Below are 19,726 nucleotides of genomic sequence, written 5' to 3' on the forward strand. Positions count from 1 at the left end.
GTAGGCTTGTGCAGGAAGAGTGTCAAGGCACGCAGATCCTTGTTCTTCTCAGTTAACAGGGCCCCACTCTCCGTTTATGGGCACACAGTGTGGGATTAACGCTAAGAAATATATCCTAAGTCATATGAGGAGAAGGAGGATCTGAGAGTCTCATGTTCCTGCCACTAAATGCATGGGGCTGATTTGGCAGCTAAGAACATCTTGGAATTTCCTATTTGAAAGGAACCTTGGACATAGTTCAGTCATCATCATTGTTTGCCTCTCTGTTTTATAGTTGAGAATCTTGGGACTTAGAATCTAAAATTTAAAAAAAGAAAAAAAAATACACTAAATAACAACAGAGCTGGGATAAGAGAGAAGGGCTGAACAGAGTCTTCTAACTCTCATTACTGGGATTGTTTCCACTAACCCCAGTTTCTTCTCTCCACCTCATTTTCCTAAATTTCCTTTTTCTTCTCTTGCAATACAGCCATGCTTCATTGTTAGCTGTTCTTCCTGCCATAAACTGGAAATTTTAAACACTTGGTACCAAGTCCTTACATGCTTTTTTTTTTTGAACCATTGCTGCTGTGTTAATACAACTAGAACTAGTGTTCTCCATCTCAAGTTGATGATTTCACTGTTGATCTCAGGGCTCAGGCCAAAAATCTGGATATCACCCTTGATTCCTCACATTCTTTTCTACCCTACATCCAAATCATGAGCAAATACTATCATTTATAACTTTACAGTATAACAATTTCTATCATTCCTCATCACCTTGGACATAGCCACTCCAACCCTGCATTGTCCAGTAGAACTTCCAACCTCATTGAAAATTAAATGTTTTATACCTGTGCCATCTGAACTTCACATGGCTATTGAGTGTTTGAAATGTGGCTAGTATGACTGAGGAACCAAATTTTTTATGATATTTTATTAAGATATAATTTATATCTATGCAAAGAGTATAATTTTCTTGGGTTTTTTTGTTTTTTTAATATTTATTTATTTTTTTAGTTGTAGTTGCATACAATACCTTTTTTATATGTGGTGTTGAGGATCGAACCCAGAGCCTTGCACATGCTAGCCGAGCACTCTACCGCTGAGCCACAACCCCAGCCCCATCTGGTTTTTAATATATTCAGCATTGTGCAACCATCATCTTAATTAGCCACATGTTCATTGCCTCCAAAAGCTGTCATTCTGTATTTTCCCAAACACCTCCAGCTCACTGGTTTGCATTCTGTCTCTGATGATATGCCTGTTCTGGAATTCTATGTGAATAGAATCATATAACATATGGCCTTTTGTATTTGGCTTCTTTCACATAGCATAAGTTTTTCAAGACTTCTCCATGTTGTAGCATGTGTCAGTACTTCATTATTTTTTATTGTTTAATAACATTCTATTGTACTGATACACCATTCACCAATTGATGGACATTTATTTGCTCATCCACTGGTTGATGGACATTTGGGTTATGAATAGGCCCTTGTGAATAATGAATAATGCTTTTCATTATTTTGGGCTGTGATGAGTAATTATGAATAATACTGCTATGGACACTCGTGTTCAAGTTTTTGTGTGTTTCATTTATATGTTTTCTTACTTCCTGGCTATGTACATAGGACTAGAATTACTGGATCATGTAATAAATATGCATCATTTTTTTTGATGGGGCCAGTTGATTTTTATTGCCATTAAATTCCATGTTAGAAGGTGCATGTGCATTAAGTTTCGTATTTTAAAAGAGGTAGAGGTAGATGCATCTTGGACCTGTCTGAAGTCTTCATTTTTAAAGGTAAAAAACACATATTCTAAGCAAAATTGTAATATGCATCATCTTTTGAGGAATTGCCCTTCAGTTTTCCAAAGTGTCTGCACAATTTTGATTTCCCACCTGCAGCATATGGATGATTTAATTTCTCCACCCCCTCACCAACCCTTGTTACTGTCTTTTATGTGACAGACATCTGGGTGGGTGTTAAGTGATATTTCATTGTTGTTTTAATTCTGTTTCCTTGATGCCTAATGATGTTGAGCTTCTCTTCATGCATTTACTAGCCATTTGTAGACCTTCTTTGCAAAAATGTCTATTCAGGTCCTTTGCCCATTTTTAAATTGAGCTGATTTTTCTTTTGTCTCTTTATTGTTGAGTTATAAGAGTTCTTTCTATATCTTGGATATAAGTTCCTTATCAGATGAATAATTTGTAAATATTTTCTTCCATTGCTTCCAATTTTTCCACTTTCTTGCTGGTACCATTTGAAGCACGGAAGTTTCTAATTTTGATCAAGTCTGTTTCATCTACTGTTTACTTTTGTCACAGTGCTTTTGATGTCACGTCTTAGAAATCACAGCCAAATCTGAGGCCAGATTTTCTGCTTTGTTTTATCCTAAGAGTTGTGTAGTTTGGTTCTATGATCCACTTTTTGTTTATTTTCTACCATGATTTTTAAAATAATATACTTGACTTTGCTGTTTCAAGTGTACAATTCAGAAGCATTAATTACATTGAGCATGTTGTGCAACATCATCAAACTGTAACTGTCCTCATTAAGCAATAACTCCTCATTCTCCCCCTCCTCTCTGGCCTTTGGGAGGAACTGATTTTTTAATTGTATTTTATTTGAATGAGTTTAAAGGTAAATGACTAAATGCAGCTAGTAGCTACCATATAGGACTGCTCTAACGTCCCTTCCTGGATGGATGGCTACCATTGTTGCCGGCTGGCACTGTGTTTATTATCCCATTCTTGGTCACCATGCTCTATTGTTCTGTAAAAACTGCATCATTCCCTTAAGAGCTTAGCTCACACCTCTGTATTCCCAGCTCAGAATCCTCCTCTGAGCTGGGAATGGTGACCTGTCACCATTTACGCAGAAGCCCAGGCACTTCATCATGCCTGTGTTGATCTGTTCCTCAGCCTGATTATACTCTTTTTCCTTCTTTCAGTGTCTCTTGCCAGACTGGTCTCCATTTTGGTCTCTGAGCTCATCAAGGGCTGTCTGTGTTCAGACTCTTAGCAATTTCTCTTCTGTCTGCCTGGAACTCTCTTCTCTCAAAAGTCATTAACTCCCTCCCTCATGCCATTCTTGATGTTCATTTAACTTCCTTACAGCATTTTAATCTGCTTGGATGTTACCTCCCAATCTAAAATAGCCTCCCCCATTACTCTGTGTTCTATTACTCTGCCTTATGTTCCTCATAGCACTTATTACACACAATAGTATGTATTGTGTATCTATTTGTTTATCTATTTATGTCCTGTCTCCTTCATTATAATGTGAGCTCCATGAAGACAGGGACCTTCTCTCCCCAATTAGACTTAAAGTAAAAATTTGTTGAGAACATAAAATAATAAGGTTACTATTTTCAAAACTATAATCTCTGTTAGAATCAAAGAAATGATCCTCTGCCTAACCTCAAGTGTTTCGTTATTTAAAAGTATTTATTGCACTTTAGCCCCGTGTGGTGGCAAGCTCCTATAATCACAACACACCAGAGGCTGGGGTAGGACAATCCCTGGTCCAGGAGGTTGAGACCAGCCTGGGCAACATAGTGAGAACCTGACTCAACAAACAAACAAAATGTTTTGCACTTATTATTAAAACAATCTTAGAGCCAGTTACTGAAAAGCAAACCCCCACAGTTTTGAATAACTATTTGCAGATACGGGTTGAGTGTCCCTTATCTGAAATGCTTTGGACCAGAAGGGTTTCAGATTTGAAATTTTTTCAGATTTGGGAATCTTTGCTCAGAGTTTACTTAGTTGAACATCCCCAATTCAAAATCCAAAATTTTGTATCTGGATTTTGGAGCATTTCAGATTAATGATGTTCAACTTACACATTGTTTGTTGTCTTCCTGAGATTAGTTTAGGCTCTCCTTCACTTTTTCAATTATTTCTGCTCCTCCCGTTCTGAAGAATTCTTATGTAAGCTTTCCTTCTTGCATTACCATGTCTCTCCTAAGCTTTAAGGTAGTTCCTTTTATGGCTGCATCTCTCTCTCTGCTCTCCCAGTGCAATTCTTTTCCTTCCCCATAGGAACTTCTCCATTTAGGACTGTACTTCATGCAACCCCAATGCCATGCTAGTGGTTAACCTTACCCTGTCCACATTAGGAGAAAGCATGTGCCCTAGAGCTGAATTCAGGGACCCACCATTTCCAGATGCCACCATGACTCAACTTGATGATTACACTGTTTTAAGAAATGAAACAGATCTTGATTCCTCAACAAGGGTAGGACTTTTCAACAAGCAGATAAGTAAATCAGCAAGCCCAAATACATATGGATAGCAGCTACTGGGTTGGAAATTTGAACACAAAATCCTGACCATATACCTGACCACAGATCTGAATTTGAGTATAAGGGAGAATAAAAGGAGGTTTGTAGCGATATCCAAGGGAACCATTTCTGATCTTAAAATAGGCTTTTACTTCTCAGCATAAGAACCAAGACTTCTCAGGACAGGGCTATCTTAGCTGACATGAATTAGACAATTCTAAGAGAGTTCTGACTTAGCAGTTGTTATATTCCTGGTAATAGCCATCAGAAAGGGAGGGAAGGGAAAGGAAAGGAAGAATGTAAAAACTGGAAACATCTCTCACTTGTAATCCTCACAAATGCTAGACTCCAGTTCGTGTAGCTGCAAATGAGGACAGGAGCCATGAATATTCCCTCAGAATAGAGTTCAGTCATTACAGATTGATTTTGTATCTGTGTGGCTATCTTCTTTCATTGATGCACAATTCCAATTTAGCAAAATTTAACAATAAATAGTAAATGAAAACTTGAAAAATTTCCACCGCTGGAAAGATAGCCATGGTAGATAGATCAACATGTTCTTATTTCTGTCCTTTAAAAAAAATAATAAGCTGGGCAAAGAGAGATTGTAATCTTTATACAAATGTAAATTTTCATGCAGATCAAGACTTGTTTGTTGGAAATGTGATTTTGTTTGCTTCATTTGGAGAGAATACAATATAAAAAATGGAGTCACAAAAAAAAAGAGCAGTAGATTAACAGAAGATTCAATTTTGAAATGCCCTCACATTTTGAGAGACGTTTCTAAAATTCCATTTTTATATTGTGGATAAAATAGATTGCCATCTCAGATCTCAGAAGTTAATAGCAGCTTCTCTATTTTTCAGATACTCCATTCAGCAATGGTCATGCCACAGACTATTTATTTGTTGGAAATATTGTTTACACGGTAAGTTCATCTCTTTTTATTGAGCCACTCCTAAAGGGCCCATATGTGGGGTATACTTATCTAATCCCTTAGGTAAGGCTTTTCTTATTGTCATATTTCAAATGTTTATATATTATAGATTCCTTAAGGTCAGAATGGTTGAGAAATGCTTACATTATTGTTTAGCAGAGAGTATACTGAGTCGAAGTTTCTGGAGAGGTGATGAGCAGTATTCCCCATTCGTCAAAAGACCTTTTACATCTTTAAAAGCAAAGAGTACTAAGGAAGATGGTTTCTCCCAAATCCTCTAAGAAAGGATAGAGCAGTTATTTGTGGGAAGACACTGCAATGAGCACTTTCCTTGGAATAAACCTGTCTGTCATTTCCTAAAAACATCCCCTAGCAACTTAGCTACCAAGATGGTACCTTCAAAGTATGGTGGGTTAGAGGAACTGACTCTGGAGGGGAGATCTGGGATTTCTCCTAGAAAGTAAAAGTAGTGTCCTTCATTCTTCCTAACTCCTCTTTCTTTTCACAGTACGTTGTGGTTACGGTTTGTCTGAAAGCTGGTTTGGAGACTACAGCTTGGACTAAAGTGAGTCCTCTCTGGGATTGCTCCTCCCTCTCCAGTATAGATGATCTTCATACTATGATTTCCTTTTAAGCATTGGGATAATTATTATCTAGCTATGTTAAGTTTTGCATGTAAAAATTGTGGTTTGATCTTTTTCAGGGCAAATTTTCAATCCAGTGTTTCCTGGTGCCTCATTTGCTAATATAGCTCAAAGCTATTATTAGTCACCTTATTTCAAATGTATATGCTGGCTCACTGGAAACACACACATGCACAGAAAACACAAAAGAGAAAAAAATGAAACTTTACATATTTTCATGTAATTTTACTACCAAGAGATTATCATGGGTAACACTTTATTCTGTGACCCTCCATGCATTCTTCTGTGTGTTTTGAATGCATTGTAGAACATAGAATTTTGTAATCTTTCTTAAAAATATATTAGGAACATTTTTATTCCTTAAAATATATTCCTACAAAAATCATTGTTCATGATTAAAGAAAATGACATTTCATAGATATCCCATCTTTATTTAATCAGTTCCCTATTTTAGGTACTTTGGTTATTTCTAAGGTTTGGGGGTTATAACCAGTTTTTCATGTTTGTCACCCCTGGAGTGTCATGACTAGCTGCAGCTTAAATAGACTCACCTGATGATTTGCTAAGAAGGTGGGATGGGGTGGGTGGGAGATCAGTGTGGAGTCAGGGAATCTGTTAACACCTATTCCAGGGAGGGGATGGTGACAGCCTGGAATGTTGGAGCAGAAGGTAGTAAATCGTGGGTAGATTCTGGAAGTACTTGTTTTAAGAGGAAACAAAACAAAACAAAACCTTGCTGATGGATTGAATTGTGAGGTATAGAAGAAGAGGTCAAGGACCATAAGAGTACAAAGGAGACAAAAATAACCAACTCAGTAGATGCGTAAGGAGGTATTCAACTGTAATAGCCAGTTGATCTTGTAGAAACAAAGAGCAGAATAGTAGTTACCAGAGCCTGGGAAGGAGGGAAGGAGAGGAAGGAACGAGGATGGTCAACAGGACAAGAATGCAGTTAAATAGGAGAAGTTCTACAGCAAACAGTAATTGTGGTTAAAAAACATAGATATATATTTCAAAACAAAAGATTTTGACTGTTCCCAACACAAAATAATGATAAATATTTGAGGTGATGATTATGCCATTTACCCTCATCTGATCACACACATTATATACATGTACTATAATATTACAATATACTCATAAACATGTTCAATTATTATTGTCAATTTAAAACTTAAAAATTTAAAAGATGTAGTATCATTTCAGGTGTCAAAAAAATCTCTTTTGCAAATGAACAGATCAAAGTCTCCTAATGATAAATAAAAACCTCTTGTTCATTTGTCGGTTCCACCATTCTCTCGCTAGATTAATACCATCCCAAGGAGCAGCAGATACTTGAAATGAACTGAGCAAAGCCTGCTGTAACTAGGGGATGTCTCAGAGGATGGTCAGCTGTGACACAAAAACACTTTGATCTTCAGGATAGCCACTAGTTAATTAAATTCATTGTTAAAGATTCTGAGACAAGGGAATAGAGTCCTCACAGTCTTTCCATCAGGAAAGGTGGCTTGGAGGGGGGAATTCTGCAGCAGGTGGAGTTGGGGTGGATCACCTGACCAACAGAGGGACCATCTGAACATCTGTCTCCTTTGCAGTTCAGTCACCTGGCTGTGTGGGGAAGCATGGTGATGTGGCTGTTGTTTTTTGTCGTCTACTCAACCATCTGGCCCACCATCCCCATTGCTCCAGACATGAGAGGGCAGGTCAGTACTATGAGCTATGAGTGTGCCTCCTATCTTACGTCAGCAGTGTTTTTATATATGTATGTGTGAGCAAGCGGTGTCTTGTGACAGTGAACTTCAGGAAGACTGTTGTTACCTACTCCCATCAAAACTTATCAGAAGCACCAAATCAAGGCACCTGGGAGAGGATGTCCAGTCCACAGAACCGACATTTGAAATTATAAGTCATGAAATTTTAAGTCATCTGACTTGCTCCCCCTGTTCACATTTCCATAATAAATTATGTGTTCATTACATAGTACTTTATGTCTATGGTTTGTAGCCCTTGGAAAAACCAGAGCTGTTTTGAGTTGTTCATAATCCAGTGATTATTATCATAAGTTTAATGTTAACAACAGGATTAGCTGCTTAATTGGTAATTGGTCACCTGTGAAAGATAAATCTCTCTCCTAACCAGACTTTCAATGAGCCAGAATTTCTCATTTATCTCTTTGAACTAGGGAAGCTGAGATAGACAACTTATATTTGTTTGAATGGTTTTGAATTTTCTTTTGTATTATCTTTGTCCAGTGTCTGAGATAGACCTGCCAACAGTGACAACTGGATCACAGAATCCCACAGTACTGGGTGTGAAGAGGAAAGAGTTTAGCAATTCTTTGATAACAAGATTCCTTAATTTACAGGCAAAGCTATGCAAGCCCAGGTCTCCCAGACCCACTCCACCATCTCCTCCTTGGGGTTGTCTTCAGCTAGTGCTATCCTTAGACCTCAACAAGGGACTATCCAAGTCCTGAGCTTTAGGAGACTTCTGGAGCAGGCCTCCATGGTTGGGTGTATGCCTCTTTGTGGAGTTAAAAGCCATAGTGTGCAGAGCCAGCCCCCTCTTCAGGTTCATTCTCTGAGTTTCCTTCATGAATAGCCAGAAGACCACTGCCAAGCTCTCTGCCTGTGCCTCTCCCCAGATCCAGGCCAGCATACACTATCCTGAGCATCAGTCAGTAATGAGGTGGCCACTGTTTCTGGCTCAATCTCAAGCACTGGACAACTGTTGGCAAGGGATATGCAATGAGTCAACCAGATATTTGCATCGGTCTATCCACACCTGGGTTTGCAGGAGCATGTTCATTCTGCTGTGGGACAACATCAAGAACTGTAGGTCAGGGGCTTCCATTTTGTTTTAGCCTCCAGAATACCTACTTTAGAGGAAGATTTGGATGCTACTTCTGCCTTACAGTAGATATGAACAAAAATGCCTGGGTCTACCAAAGTCTAGATACATGTTCTATTGATGTCTAAGATAGCCCAGGTGGCATTGCTTGCCTTTTTACTTGGTAAATCAACTAATAACCCATGGTTTCTGGTATCTCCATGAGTGTGGGAGGCAAGCAAGCTGGCCCTGTCCTGCAGGAGCAGGCTGCACATCCTCAGATGCATTTTTGCTTTCTGTAAGGAAGAGGACAAATGCAGCACTCTTTCACTCCTTTTCCAATTCCAAGCAGTAGAGGAAATTGCAGGGCATTGATTGAATGAACTCACAAGATTATTGTGAAGCAGAATGAGAATTTCCCAACAAAGATACTTTGTTCACTTAAAGACATCAACTCTATTGCAAAGCATTGTGATTTGTCCCCCACAAAACAAACCCAGAAAAGAATCCAGTACTCATCATTTGGTAAGTCATGGAAACTTAGAATATCTGCTTTGTGTTCTCTCCTCCTGGGTAAGGGCGTGTCTACTCTGATTTCATTTGAAGAATTTTACAGAACAATAGATGGGACTGTAGTGGATTTTACAGACAGGCTTCTAAATTAGAAAAGAGTGACAGCTGACAGGATGAGGTCAGTTGTGTGTGACTGGCGGGCAAAGCCATTCCTTTGAAAGCCCCTCTGTGTCCTCTACAGTGTTGTTCTAGCAAACCCCTCTGTGTACATTTGCTTCATGTCTCCAATTCCTATGTGCATGAATTAGGCTGGTTGTTGACTGGCTTCCATCAATCAGTTGACATGCAAACTGCAGAGGGGCCAGGATTATCATGCAGCCATGTAAGGTTCCACATTCTTACTGAACAAGTCACATGAACTTGCCAGTCTGGATGGTGCCAAGGCTCAGCTTAAGGATGACATTTACATACACTCATGTGCTGCATAATGATATTTCCACCAAAAACAGACCCTGTACTTTCATGGGTGATTCCACTTGATTATATGACCTTGTGACATTGTAGCCATCTTAGTTTGTGTAAGTGCCTTCCATGATGTTCCAGTAATGGGGAAATTGCCTACCAATGCATTTCTCAGAATGTATTTCCATCATTAAACATCTTTGTGGACTTTCCAGTAATAATTTAGAAAGCTGTTCTATCATCCAAGAGCAAAGGAGTGATCTTATTATATTTCACTTTTGTTTAAAAACCGTTTTTCCCCCCATTTAAACCATTACATTTTTACCTTTTTGTGGGTTGATTGGTTGGCTTCAATGGGAAGCAAATGATGCTGTTTTGAGACAGACATACCTGGATGAGACTAAGGTTTCCATTAACATTGGGCGAGAGGATTAATTAGTTTCCATCATTTAAAGAGCTGTTTATCCATCTGTAGTCTTCCTCCAGGGTGAGTGGAAAAATGGTGTCAGAAAACTATATATGACTTCCATGTCCTGACTGAATTTAGTATTTTTACCTTCTGTCTGCCACTCTATTTTGATTCAACAGCTCGCTGATTCTTTGAAAAGTGGCAATAACTGTTACACATTTTATAACTTTTTTAAAGAATTGCTTGAGTGGAGAGTGGCTAAAAGTAGTCTCAGGAAGGCTTCATGCCATTCTAGAAGGAATTGAATGGTGTTATAAAGAAAGCAAGCAACTGGCCTCTGGTTCATAAAAGGAATTAGCTGCTTTGGGAGAACTATATGGTCAAGCCATATCCATTCCTTGGGTTCTTGGTTGGTGAATGCTTAGAGTGAAGGGTATTCTTGGGCAAAGACTGCTTTTGAAAAATTACTATGTTAATAATGATTTTAGTGATTTTTTACAAGCCATTTTTTATTTGACTATGCAATAGGGTTTTAGCAAATGAAAGTGGTTCTTTGAAGCTCTAGAAATAAAAAGTGTCTAAAGGCAAATGGCATTTTGTACCCAAGAGCCCCAGAGAGACTTGACACAAAAACATTGTCTATTCATAACATCTTCAACCTTGAAAAGATGCATTGTGTTCTGCCAGAGCTTCCTAAACTAATGTGATTAAATATTTCTTTGTCTAGTCCATTATATTTGGAGTTTTTCTCACGGGGGAGAGTGCAGGTTTCCCCTTGAGGGCAAAGGAAAGGAAGGGCTGTAGAATTAAATATTTGTTCTCCACTCTCAAAGAGTTTCTATCTGCCCCAAGGCACCTCATGATATGGTATGTAAAGCCCCACCAGACAAAGAGCCAGGAAGTCCCAGTGGAAGTTTTTGAAATCAGAGAAGTCATGTGCACATTTCCTCTCCTAAAAATGTGCAGCATTTATGGGATTTTTAAGGGACACCCTGTTTTCCATTTTTCTAAGCCCAGGCTTAGATCTACAGTAAGTTAAAAACTCAGGTTATGTCCATCCTGGTTAATATAAAGGTCGTCAGCTATGGAAAAGAGATGATGATGCTTTTCAATAGGGGACCATGTGGGTTTCTTTCCCCCAGGAGCATAACCATGCCCATGGGTTTCTCCTTAAGGGTGTAAAATGTCTCAAAATGGAAAATAATAATATGGTTGTTGGTGTATAGCTTTGAAATGAGGACGACTAGATGGAAAACCAGATCAGGAAATGTGTGTGTGTGTATGTATATAGATAGATAGATAGATAGATAGATAGATAGATAGATAGATAGATAGATATAGATATAGATATATAGATAGATAGATATAGGTATAGATATATTTTTTTTTCATGCATTTCCCAGGGTTTCTGACTTCAGGAGTGTCTGAGGGGGTTCATCTGACTTGACCTCTGCTCTCAAAGGTCAGGAGGCCTGGCTTATGCCCTAGCCAGAGCCACACAGCCTTGGGCAATCGCTTAACCTGTGCTAATTTCCTAATCAACAAAGTCAGGATAAGATCACCCACCCTAATTACCTTCAAGAATTGCAAAGAAGATATCAAGAGATATCCCCTGGGAAGTTGGGAAGTTGGAAAACTTTCATGCTCTTCTTTTTCTTGGGATGATGAATGCTTTTTATATATAGGAATATATTGCTGTGATTTAAACTCCCAATTTTCAGGGGCCAAAGAATTTTAACATTTTGAAAGTTCAAGATGAAATGTTTCTCAGTAAGGTCAATTGATCACCTATATTGTAATCGCCTGGGCTGCTTGTTAAAATTAAATCTCCCCCCCCAAAAAAAAAACACATGCATGCAATTCATTCTCTCTCTCTCTCTCTCTCTCTCTCTCTCTCTCTCTCTCTCTCTCTCACATACACACACATACACACACATACCTTTGCCCCCTCCCACACACACATATGTAGAATTAGATAGACTCTCTGGGCATGAAGCCCCAGCGCCTGAATTTTAATATATTTCTAGGTGATTCTTTAAATTTTGAGAACCACTGCTTTAAATATCTGTTATTCCATTACAACATTTTAACTTATGATAGGAGGAAATGGTCTACTGAAAATATCCAAGACTGATTGCATTCTCTGGGCTGGGGTTAGTGTAAGACGTAGCCTGGTAGTGCCAGCGTAAGGCAGCTAGCTGTCTAAAGAGGGAATTACACCAAAGACATTACGTAGCTCACCATGGAAAAATACTCCTCACCCACTCTTGTGCCTTTCCTTTAAAGATTTTTTCATTGGTAGTAAAAAAGAGGGGGGAGACTTTCACTTCAAAGCTTACAAACTGCTAACTATATCTTCTGTGCCAAGTTCCAGGCCCAGGCAGTTTCTGGAATATGACATGCTTCATTTTTTTTTAATCCTAAATACAGGAATGAGTTTACTTTTGAGCTTTATATACACACTCGTAGATACACAGTGCAAATTCCAGTGAACTAAAAGTGAACAGGGAGGAATTGCAATGGGTTGCCATTTTGCCATCCCCGAATCCAAGTGATTCAGTATTCTCCTTCCCTGAGAAATTGTGTCCGTCCCCTGGATTTCTCAGTCAATCTGTTTGCAATCTGGGAATGTCCACATGAAACATGAACAGTGACACAGTGACGGTTGTTTGTAAGCGGCATGCATACTAGGAGGTCAGCTAAGGAGTAATTAAAAGAACCATGTAGAAAACCCCTTTGCTCAGCTGCAGTTCTAGAATGTCTCCACAGGACAGGGGCATAAGGATTGGGTGAGGGCTTGTCCTCAGGCGAATGCCCATAGCAAGGGGCATGGTGGGTTACCTCCAACATCCATCTTCCTTTGTCCTTTCCCAGGAGTGCCCAGTTTGTATCACTTATTGGTTGTGACTTGCTCAAGAGGCCCAGCACATTAGGGGAGCTATTTTCCACCCTGAAGTACAGAGGAAAGCTTATTCCCCTCCACTCAGCTGTGGTGGGTAATTCAGAAGCTTGAAGAGATGCAAGGAGACCATTGCTGGGGGCTTCTGGGATAGAAATGTGTTTGCTTCCAAAAGAAATCCATCAAAGAGAAGGCCTTCTCTTCCAAATGGTGTGGCTGTCACTGTGACCCTGCTGTAGTTCAGATCTTGGATATGTCCCCCAAAGGCCCGTATGTTCAAGGCTGGGTCCCCAGCTTGGCACTATTGGCAGGTGGTAAAGCCTTTGTGAGGTGGGTCCAGTGAGAGTCTGTAGATCATTGAGGGCAAGGCTTTGAAGAGGATGGTGGGTCCCCAGCCCCTTCCTCCTCCACCTCCTTCTTCTCCTCTCTTTTGCTTCCTGGCAATAAGATGAATGGTTTTGCTCCACCACACCCTTTTTCCATGATGTGCTTCATGGGGGCCAATTAATCATGGACTGGAACCTCCAAAACAGTGAGCTAAAATACCTTTTCTCTTTATAAGTTGATTATCTTGGATTTTTGTTATAGTGACAGAAAATTAACACAGACCTCAAGAATTATTCTACCACCAGGAAGAACATGCTCAGAATCCTACTGCTGGTGTGAAAGACTAGAAAGACAAAAATAAATTACCAAGACAAATGTCATCAGGGAAGTGTGGAGGTACCAAATGAAGCCCACTCAAAGCCCACCCCAGGTCAGGTGCTCTAGGAAGCAACCCAGGTGTGCGTTGCTTGGCTTTTGTGTATAGATTGGGAGAAAAAAAATATTTCTTCACATGACAGTATCAGTCAGAATGTTATATTTATAAATATATGGTTGGTCAAGAAAATAAATGATTTTTAAAAACGGGCTTAAGGCCTAGATCACATAGTTTACTATTTTGCTATACTCCAAATTGTAGATTGATATAGGAATTGGTAATGAATTGCTTTATTCATGTTTTTGGTAATAATATCCCAGAAACACCAAATGTGAATATCTAAAGCCCACTGGAAATATCTTTAACACGGCAATATTGAATAGAATCCGTCTATTTTCCCCGAATACCATACTTCAGAAGCCTGTGTAGTGGGAAGTGGTCAGCCTCATAAGTGTACAAAATCTTATCAGCAGAAACTTGCTTTTCATTTCAAAATAATGTCCTAGCATCTTTGAGTAGGTCTATCAAGTATTTGTGGTTGTACAGCAGCTTACGTTTTGGCTTTTTATTTTCCTTGTGGTATTGGGGATTGAACCTGGGGCCTTACGAATGAATGTTCTACTAATGAGCTGCCCACATTCTGACTTTTAAACTTGTACATTTTGTGGAATGGTGAGACTGACTTACCAGAAGGAACACATCGTATTTATTGATAACATTATTATCTAAAATAAATAGCAATACAAGCAAAATGGGAAATGGATGGCATTAGAGCAGATTATGCTAAGTGAAGCTAGCCAATCCCTTAAAAACAAATGCCAAATGTCTTCTTTGATATAAGGAGAGTAACTAAGAACAGAGTAGGGAAGAAGAGCATGAGAAGAAGATTAACATTAAACAGGGATGAGAGGTGGGAGGGAAAGGGAGAGAGAAGGGAAATTGCATGTAAATGGAAGGAGACCCTCAGGGGTTTACAAAATTACATACAAGAGGAAGTGAGGGGAAAGGAGGGAAAATATAAGGGGGAGAAATGAATTACAGTAGAGGGGGTAGAGAGAGAAGAGGGGAGGGGAGGGGGGAGGGGGGATAGTAGAGGATAGGAAAGGCAGCAGAATACAACAGACTCCAGAATGGCAATATGTAAATCAATGGTTGTGCAACTGAAGTGATTCTGCAATCTGTATATGGGGTAAAAATGGGAGTTCATATCCACTTGAATCAAAGTGTGAAATATGATATATCAAGAACTATGTAATGTTTTGAACAACCTACAATAAAAATTAATTTAAAAAAAAAGAGTATATAAAAGATAGAAAAGGGAGGTACTAGGGAATAAAATTGATCGCATAAATATGTTACAAAGAATCCCACTAATATGTATAATTGTAATGTACTGATAAAAATAAATAAGTAAAAAAAGAGTACATAGAGGTCCTTGTTTCTCACATGTCTGTGACTGGTGTCACCAGCATCCTGTCTCTCTGGCATGTGTTTGCCTTCCTTGAAGGCCCCCACACCTATCCTTGTCTGAGGCAAGCACTGGAACTGGAAAAATCAAATAAAATTATTACAGCAGCAAAAGAAAACCTCTTCATTAATAATAAAAAGAAAAATCAGGAATGTTCACTTGAGCAGAGCTACCTAAGATGGGTTCTCCCAGACTGATAGATATTTGGGCTATAAAATTAGAAAATTCAGGCATCCATCCAACTGTTCTGTCAGAAATGAATCTCATAGGTGTTAACACGGAACAACAAGTTGCCTTTGTTTTTCTTCCTCTGGCTAAGAAACAAAGGGGAAAGTGTATTCTTTAAGAAGTTGGAACCTCCATAAAGTGGTTTTTAGATTTTTCTGTGCAGACCTGCAGGAGCAGGAGTGTCTGTTTGGACTAAAGTGGCTGGAAACAGACTTCCTTCCTACTTGGTGCACATCCCAACTGTGAAAACAAGACTTGAGCTAAAGTAACCCAATGCCTGAGACATCCATAAAGCTAATTCTGTTGTTCACAACAGTCGATAACACAATAATACTTGTGTTATTTCTGAGTTCCAGTTTTTTTCAGGTATGTGAAAGCAATAGTATTTATCTTTGGATTTAATAGGGAAACTAAAGAAAATAAGACATGTAAATAAAAATAGTTAATGTTTGTTGAGCAATTACCATTTGTCAGACAAAATTCAGCTGTTCCTCAGTGGAAGATTAGTTCCAGGACCCCCTACAGATACCAAATAAAAGAACACTCAAGTCCCTTATATAAAATGGAGTTATGTTTGCCCTGGTTCTATCCCCAACACCAAAAAATACAAAATAAATAAATAAAAATAAAAATACTCTATGCATTTCTTCCTGTATACTATAAATCATCTCTAGGTTATTTATAATAATACGATGTAAATGTGGTGGAAATAGTTATTATGTTGTATTTTTTAGGGAATGAGAACATTTTCTGTCTGTGGTTAGTTGAATCTATAGCTGTGTAGCTTGCGGATATGGAATGCCAACTGTATACATCCATATAAATATACTCTGCATATACAGTCTAGGCAGCAGCTCATTCAGAAATCTGCAACCATCAGAGGAGAAGAGAAAAGGGTGGTGCCATGGTCAGGCAGAGAGCAGAGGACCTAGGACTTCCCCTCAAGTCTGCTAGATGCCAGGGTATATTTCCATACTTTGTCACAACAGAAAGCATCCAGGATGATGACAAACCAGGCATCTAATAAATATCAATCATTTGTTCTTAAAATGTTGTTTTTATTAAGTTTTATATGAAGTGACTTACCGTACAATGTAATGGAATTTTAAACCCATGAATATTGAGTTAGAAAACATAAACAGACTTTGGTTTTGAATCACATTTCTGACTATGGCTCTAGTCTCTTCTGCAATAAAGTAAGTTTCAAACAATAGGATTTTTTAAAAAGTACATTATGGGAAACCCTAATTCAGGGGGACTCAGTTCTCCCTTCCCCCCTATACAATTCTCTCCCTTTTGCCTGTTTATTTTATTTTGGCCTCTTGTTTCAAGGATGCCGTGTGTTAATTAGAGGCCAGACGGCTTTGATTGTGAGTTATTTTTCTCTTCACTTAGAAGATTTGTTGTGGTGTTTCCATTTGTCATTCATTCTGATGTTAATTTTTTAAATATCTGTCAGCAAATTAAAGTACACATTACATGCTGATTTTGTTTGTTTGTAATATTTATACTCAGTGGTCACAGAGTATGTTTGATGTGGTTTTGAACTTTTTCTCACGTGCAACATGTGGAAATGTGTCTGTGAGCCACCCTCCTTTAGATTCTGTACAGGGGTCTGCTTCTCTGACATCTGCAGGAAGAGAATCAGCCTTTCTCATGACTGGGGACCATCTCCACAGTTCTAGCCAGGGTTGGTGGGGGTCTTTAGGTTTGCTCTATTTTAAAGGAATAGAGGTGCCTGAGAAAGGCCACCAAATCAAGGATGCATGCAAGAAAACATGACCAGAGAAAGTTAGGCTGGAGAAGGGAGAAAATGCAAGCATAGCATGCTATAAAGGGTGGGATCAGGATTTTTCTGATTGTATAAAAAAAAATGCAAAGCTATCAGTGACAGTATCTAAGAGGATCAATTTAGTGAACAGTCTCCAGGTGGGTGAGATTTTCAGTTACTCTGTTTGATGTTGCTATCATAAAATATCAAATTGTCCCTGGGGGAAGTTGAATGATTTTGGAACCTAGATTAGCCAACTCCTATGCAGTTGGTGTATCTTTGGCTACAGACAAAGAGAAATCTCAGTTACCTGTGCCTCTGTTCATATGTGCACTTTAATTCATAACCTATGTATTTTAATAACTGTGAGCTGATTTTGATAGAAACTGAAGGAAACATAATTAAATGTGCAGATATTTTCAAGTGCAGAAGTGCTCGGAAGGCAGCCCCACGAACTCGCTTAGCAGCAGCACAAAGAGTGTGGTGGCATCTTACCATCTGCTGCCTGCCTACATCCATTCCTCCTTCTTCAGGTCACAGCCCCCAAACTCTTCCCCCTTTACAGGATATGCTTTCAGATAGTGCCATAGATTCTACCATGTTCCACCTCTGAGGTGTAGATCTTTGGCCTAGGACTGGGCAACCAGACCTTTCATCTCATTGACAGCAGCAATGGATTTAGAAATGGGTGTGGTGCCCCACACTGTGATGCTTAGAGATAATTCAAAGACATATATATATGTGTGTGTGCGCGCACACACACACACACACACACACACCAATTGTAGTGGGGAGGTCTTTTGGCACCAGGTTTGTTGTATGAGTCTGGAGCTGCCAGGTGCTGCTGCAGAGAAAGTTCCAGTGGAAGGATAATTTGAGCATAGAGGGAAGCTGAACCAAGAGCTGAAGCCTTGAGTGTGCCCCAGTTGTACCTGAAGCTGGAGTCATCTCTGAACTTTTAGATAGCCACAAACCACTGCATTTCCATTTCTGCATAAGGTAATTCAGGTTGGATTTTTGTTACATCTGAGAAGAGTCTTAATTAATGGAAAAATTAATCTCTCAAGTCACAGACATAAAATGTAAAATCAGGGGCTGGGGTTGTGGCTCAGTGGTAGAGTGCTTGCCTACCACGTGTGAGGCACTGGGTTCAATCCTCAGCACCACATAAAAATAAATACATAAAATAAAGGTATTATGTTCAACTACAACTAAAAAAATATATATTAACAAAAAATAAAATGTAGAATGGTCTGGGTCAAGTTAAGATAGAGAAAACTCTGCTATCCCTTTTGGAAAATTGGAGTTTTCATTATATAGTAGAAAAGCAGTTTCTCTTGCTTGCATCTACCAAGTTGAGGACTTTGCCTTCTGTAACCTTCAGTGTGTTCCTCCCCCAACTTTCTATGCACCCCACCCCCCATCAAAAAAAAAAAAAAAAAAAAGACAGGCCAGGGTAAAAGCTAATTGATTAAAATAGTGGTAGAAAAAATATGGAGCTTTTCTTTTTCTCCTGGCAGCCAATTTAAAATGGCTTAGAGTCAAATAGTCATGAACAACACTGTCCAATAGAAATATAATGGGAGACATGTGTATAATTTTAAATTTTCTAGTGGCTCCACTAAAAAAAGCAAAAAGAAATAAGTGAAATTAGTTTTATTAATGTGTTTAGTCCAACATTTCCAAAATATTATGACTTCAAGATGCAATCAACATAAAAATAAATTGTTAACGAGGCATTTTGCATTCTTCTTTATGTGTTAAGTCTCTGAAGCCCAGTGTGTGTGTGTCACACATACAGTACTAGCCTCCAGCCAGGCTACATATCTTTCAAGGGTGCAGTAGCCACATCTGGCCAGTGGCTGTTGTGTTGAAAAGCCTAGCTCTTGACCAGCAGAGATTTGGAAGCACAAGTTCACTCCTCAGAGCTAAATTTAGCACAGGCAAGATCAAGATGTAGGAAGCCTGCCTGGGATAAGACGGGGTCTGGAAAAGCCTAATGCTCCAGGTTTCTCCCACATACTCAGAGTGTGCACTGCCTGACTTCTAATTTAGTCACCTTCCATTGAAAGGGCCTTGGCTCTGACACAAGACTTTCCCTAAAAATAAAATCTGGGGATAACAGAGCTGTTAATCTATGGGCTCATTAATTGCTTTAAGCAGAGTTTATAAACCAAGATTTATAAAGTGTGGATCTGACTTCAAATATTTTTTTTCCAAAATGGGCTAATATTCCAATGATTTTCTCCCAAATGTTAGAAGGAACAGGTCAGGACCTAGGACTTTGGTTACATTTATGTCATGCTGCAAGTGGCTGAGTAATGAAAATTCGCTACTGGAAATAAGTTAAATCTGTTCTTTCCAAATGGTTATTCTGTAAGTGGCCATTTCTAAGCAGGATTATTAGGTTGTATGAACCCCTTATCATTTTTGCCTTTTTGAGCTTCAGAACCTTTTTCCCTTCACTAGGCTGAATCCAAGTCCTGCCATTTCTTATCTCTTAAATGTGTCTCTTTCCTTCTGGTCATACTCCAATCCAGTTAGTTTGTGCTGCATCATTTCTTGCCTGGACCATTGCAGTAGTTTCATGA

The 19,726-nt window shown here is 39.0% G+C and overlaps 1 protein-coding gene across 2 annotated transcripts in view; it reads left to right on the forward strand.

Moving 5' to 3' along the window:
• Positions 1 to 19,726, forward strand: part of LOC143411875 (phospholipid-transporting ATPase IB) — a 606,876-nt gene that overhangs the window by 461,829 nt on the left and 125,321 nt on the right. For both annotated transcript variants that reach the window (XM_076872750.2, XM_076872751.2), the window contains 3 exons: positions 5,139 to 5,200; positions 5,718 to 5,774; positions 7,449 to 7,556. In XM_076872750.2, coding sequence (XP_076728865.2) covers positions 5,139 to 5,200; positions 5,718 to 5,774; positions 7,449 to 7,556 — 227 coding nt within the window. The remainder of the gene's footprint in view (positions 1 to 5,138; positions 5,201 to 5,717; positions 5,775 to 7,448; positions 7,557 to 19,726) is intronic.

This window comes from Callospermophilus lateralis, chromosome 12 (assembly GCF_048772815.1).
Source record: "Callospermophilus lateralis isolate mCalLat2 chromosome 12, mCalLat2.hap1, whole genome shotgun sequence".
Classification (NCBI taxonomy): domain Eukaryota; kingdom Metazoa; phylum Chordata; class Mammalia; order Rodentia; family Sciuridae; genus Callospermophilus; species Callospermophilus lateralis.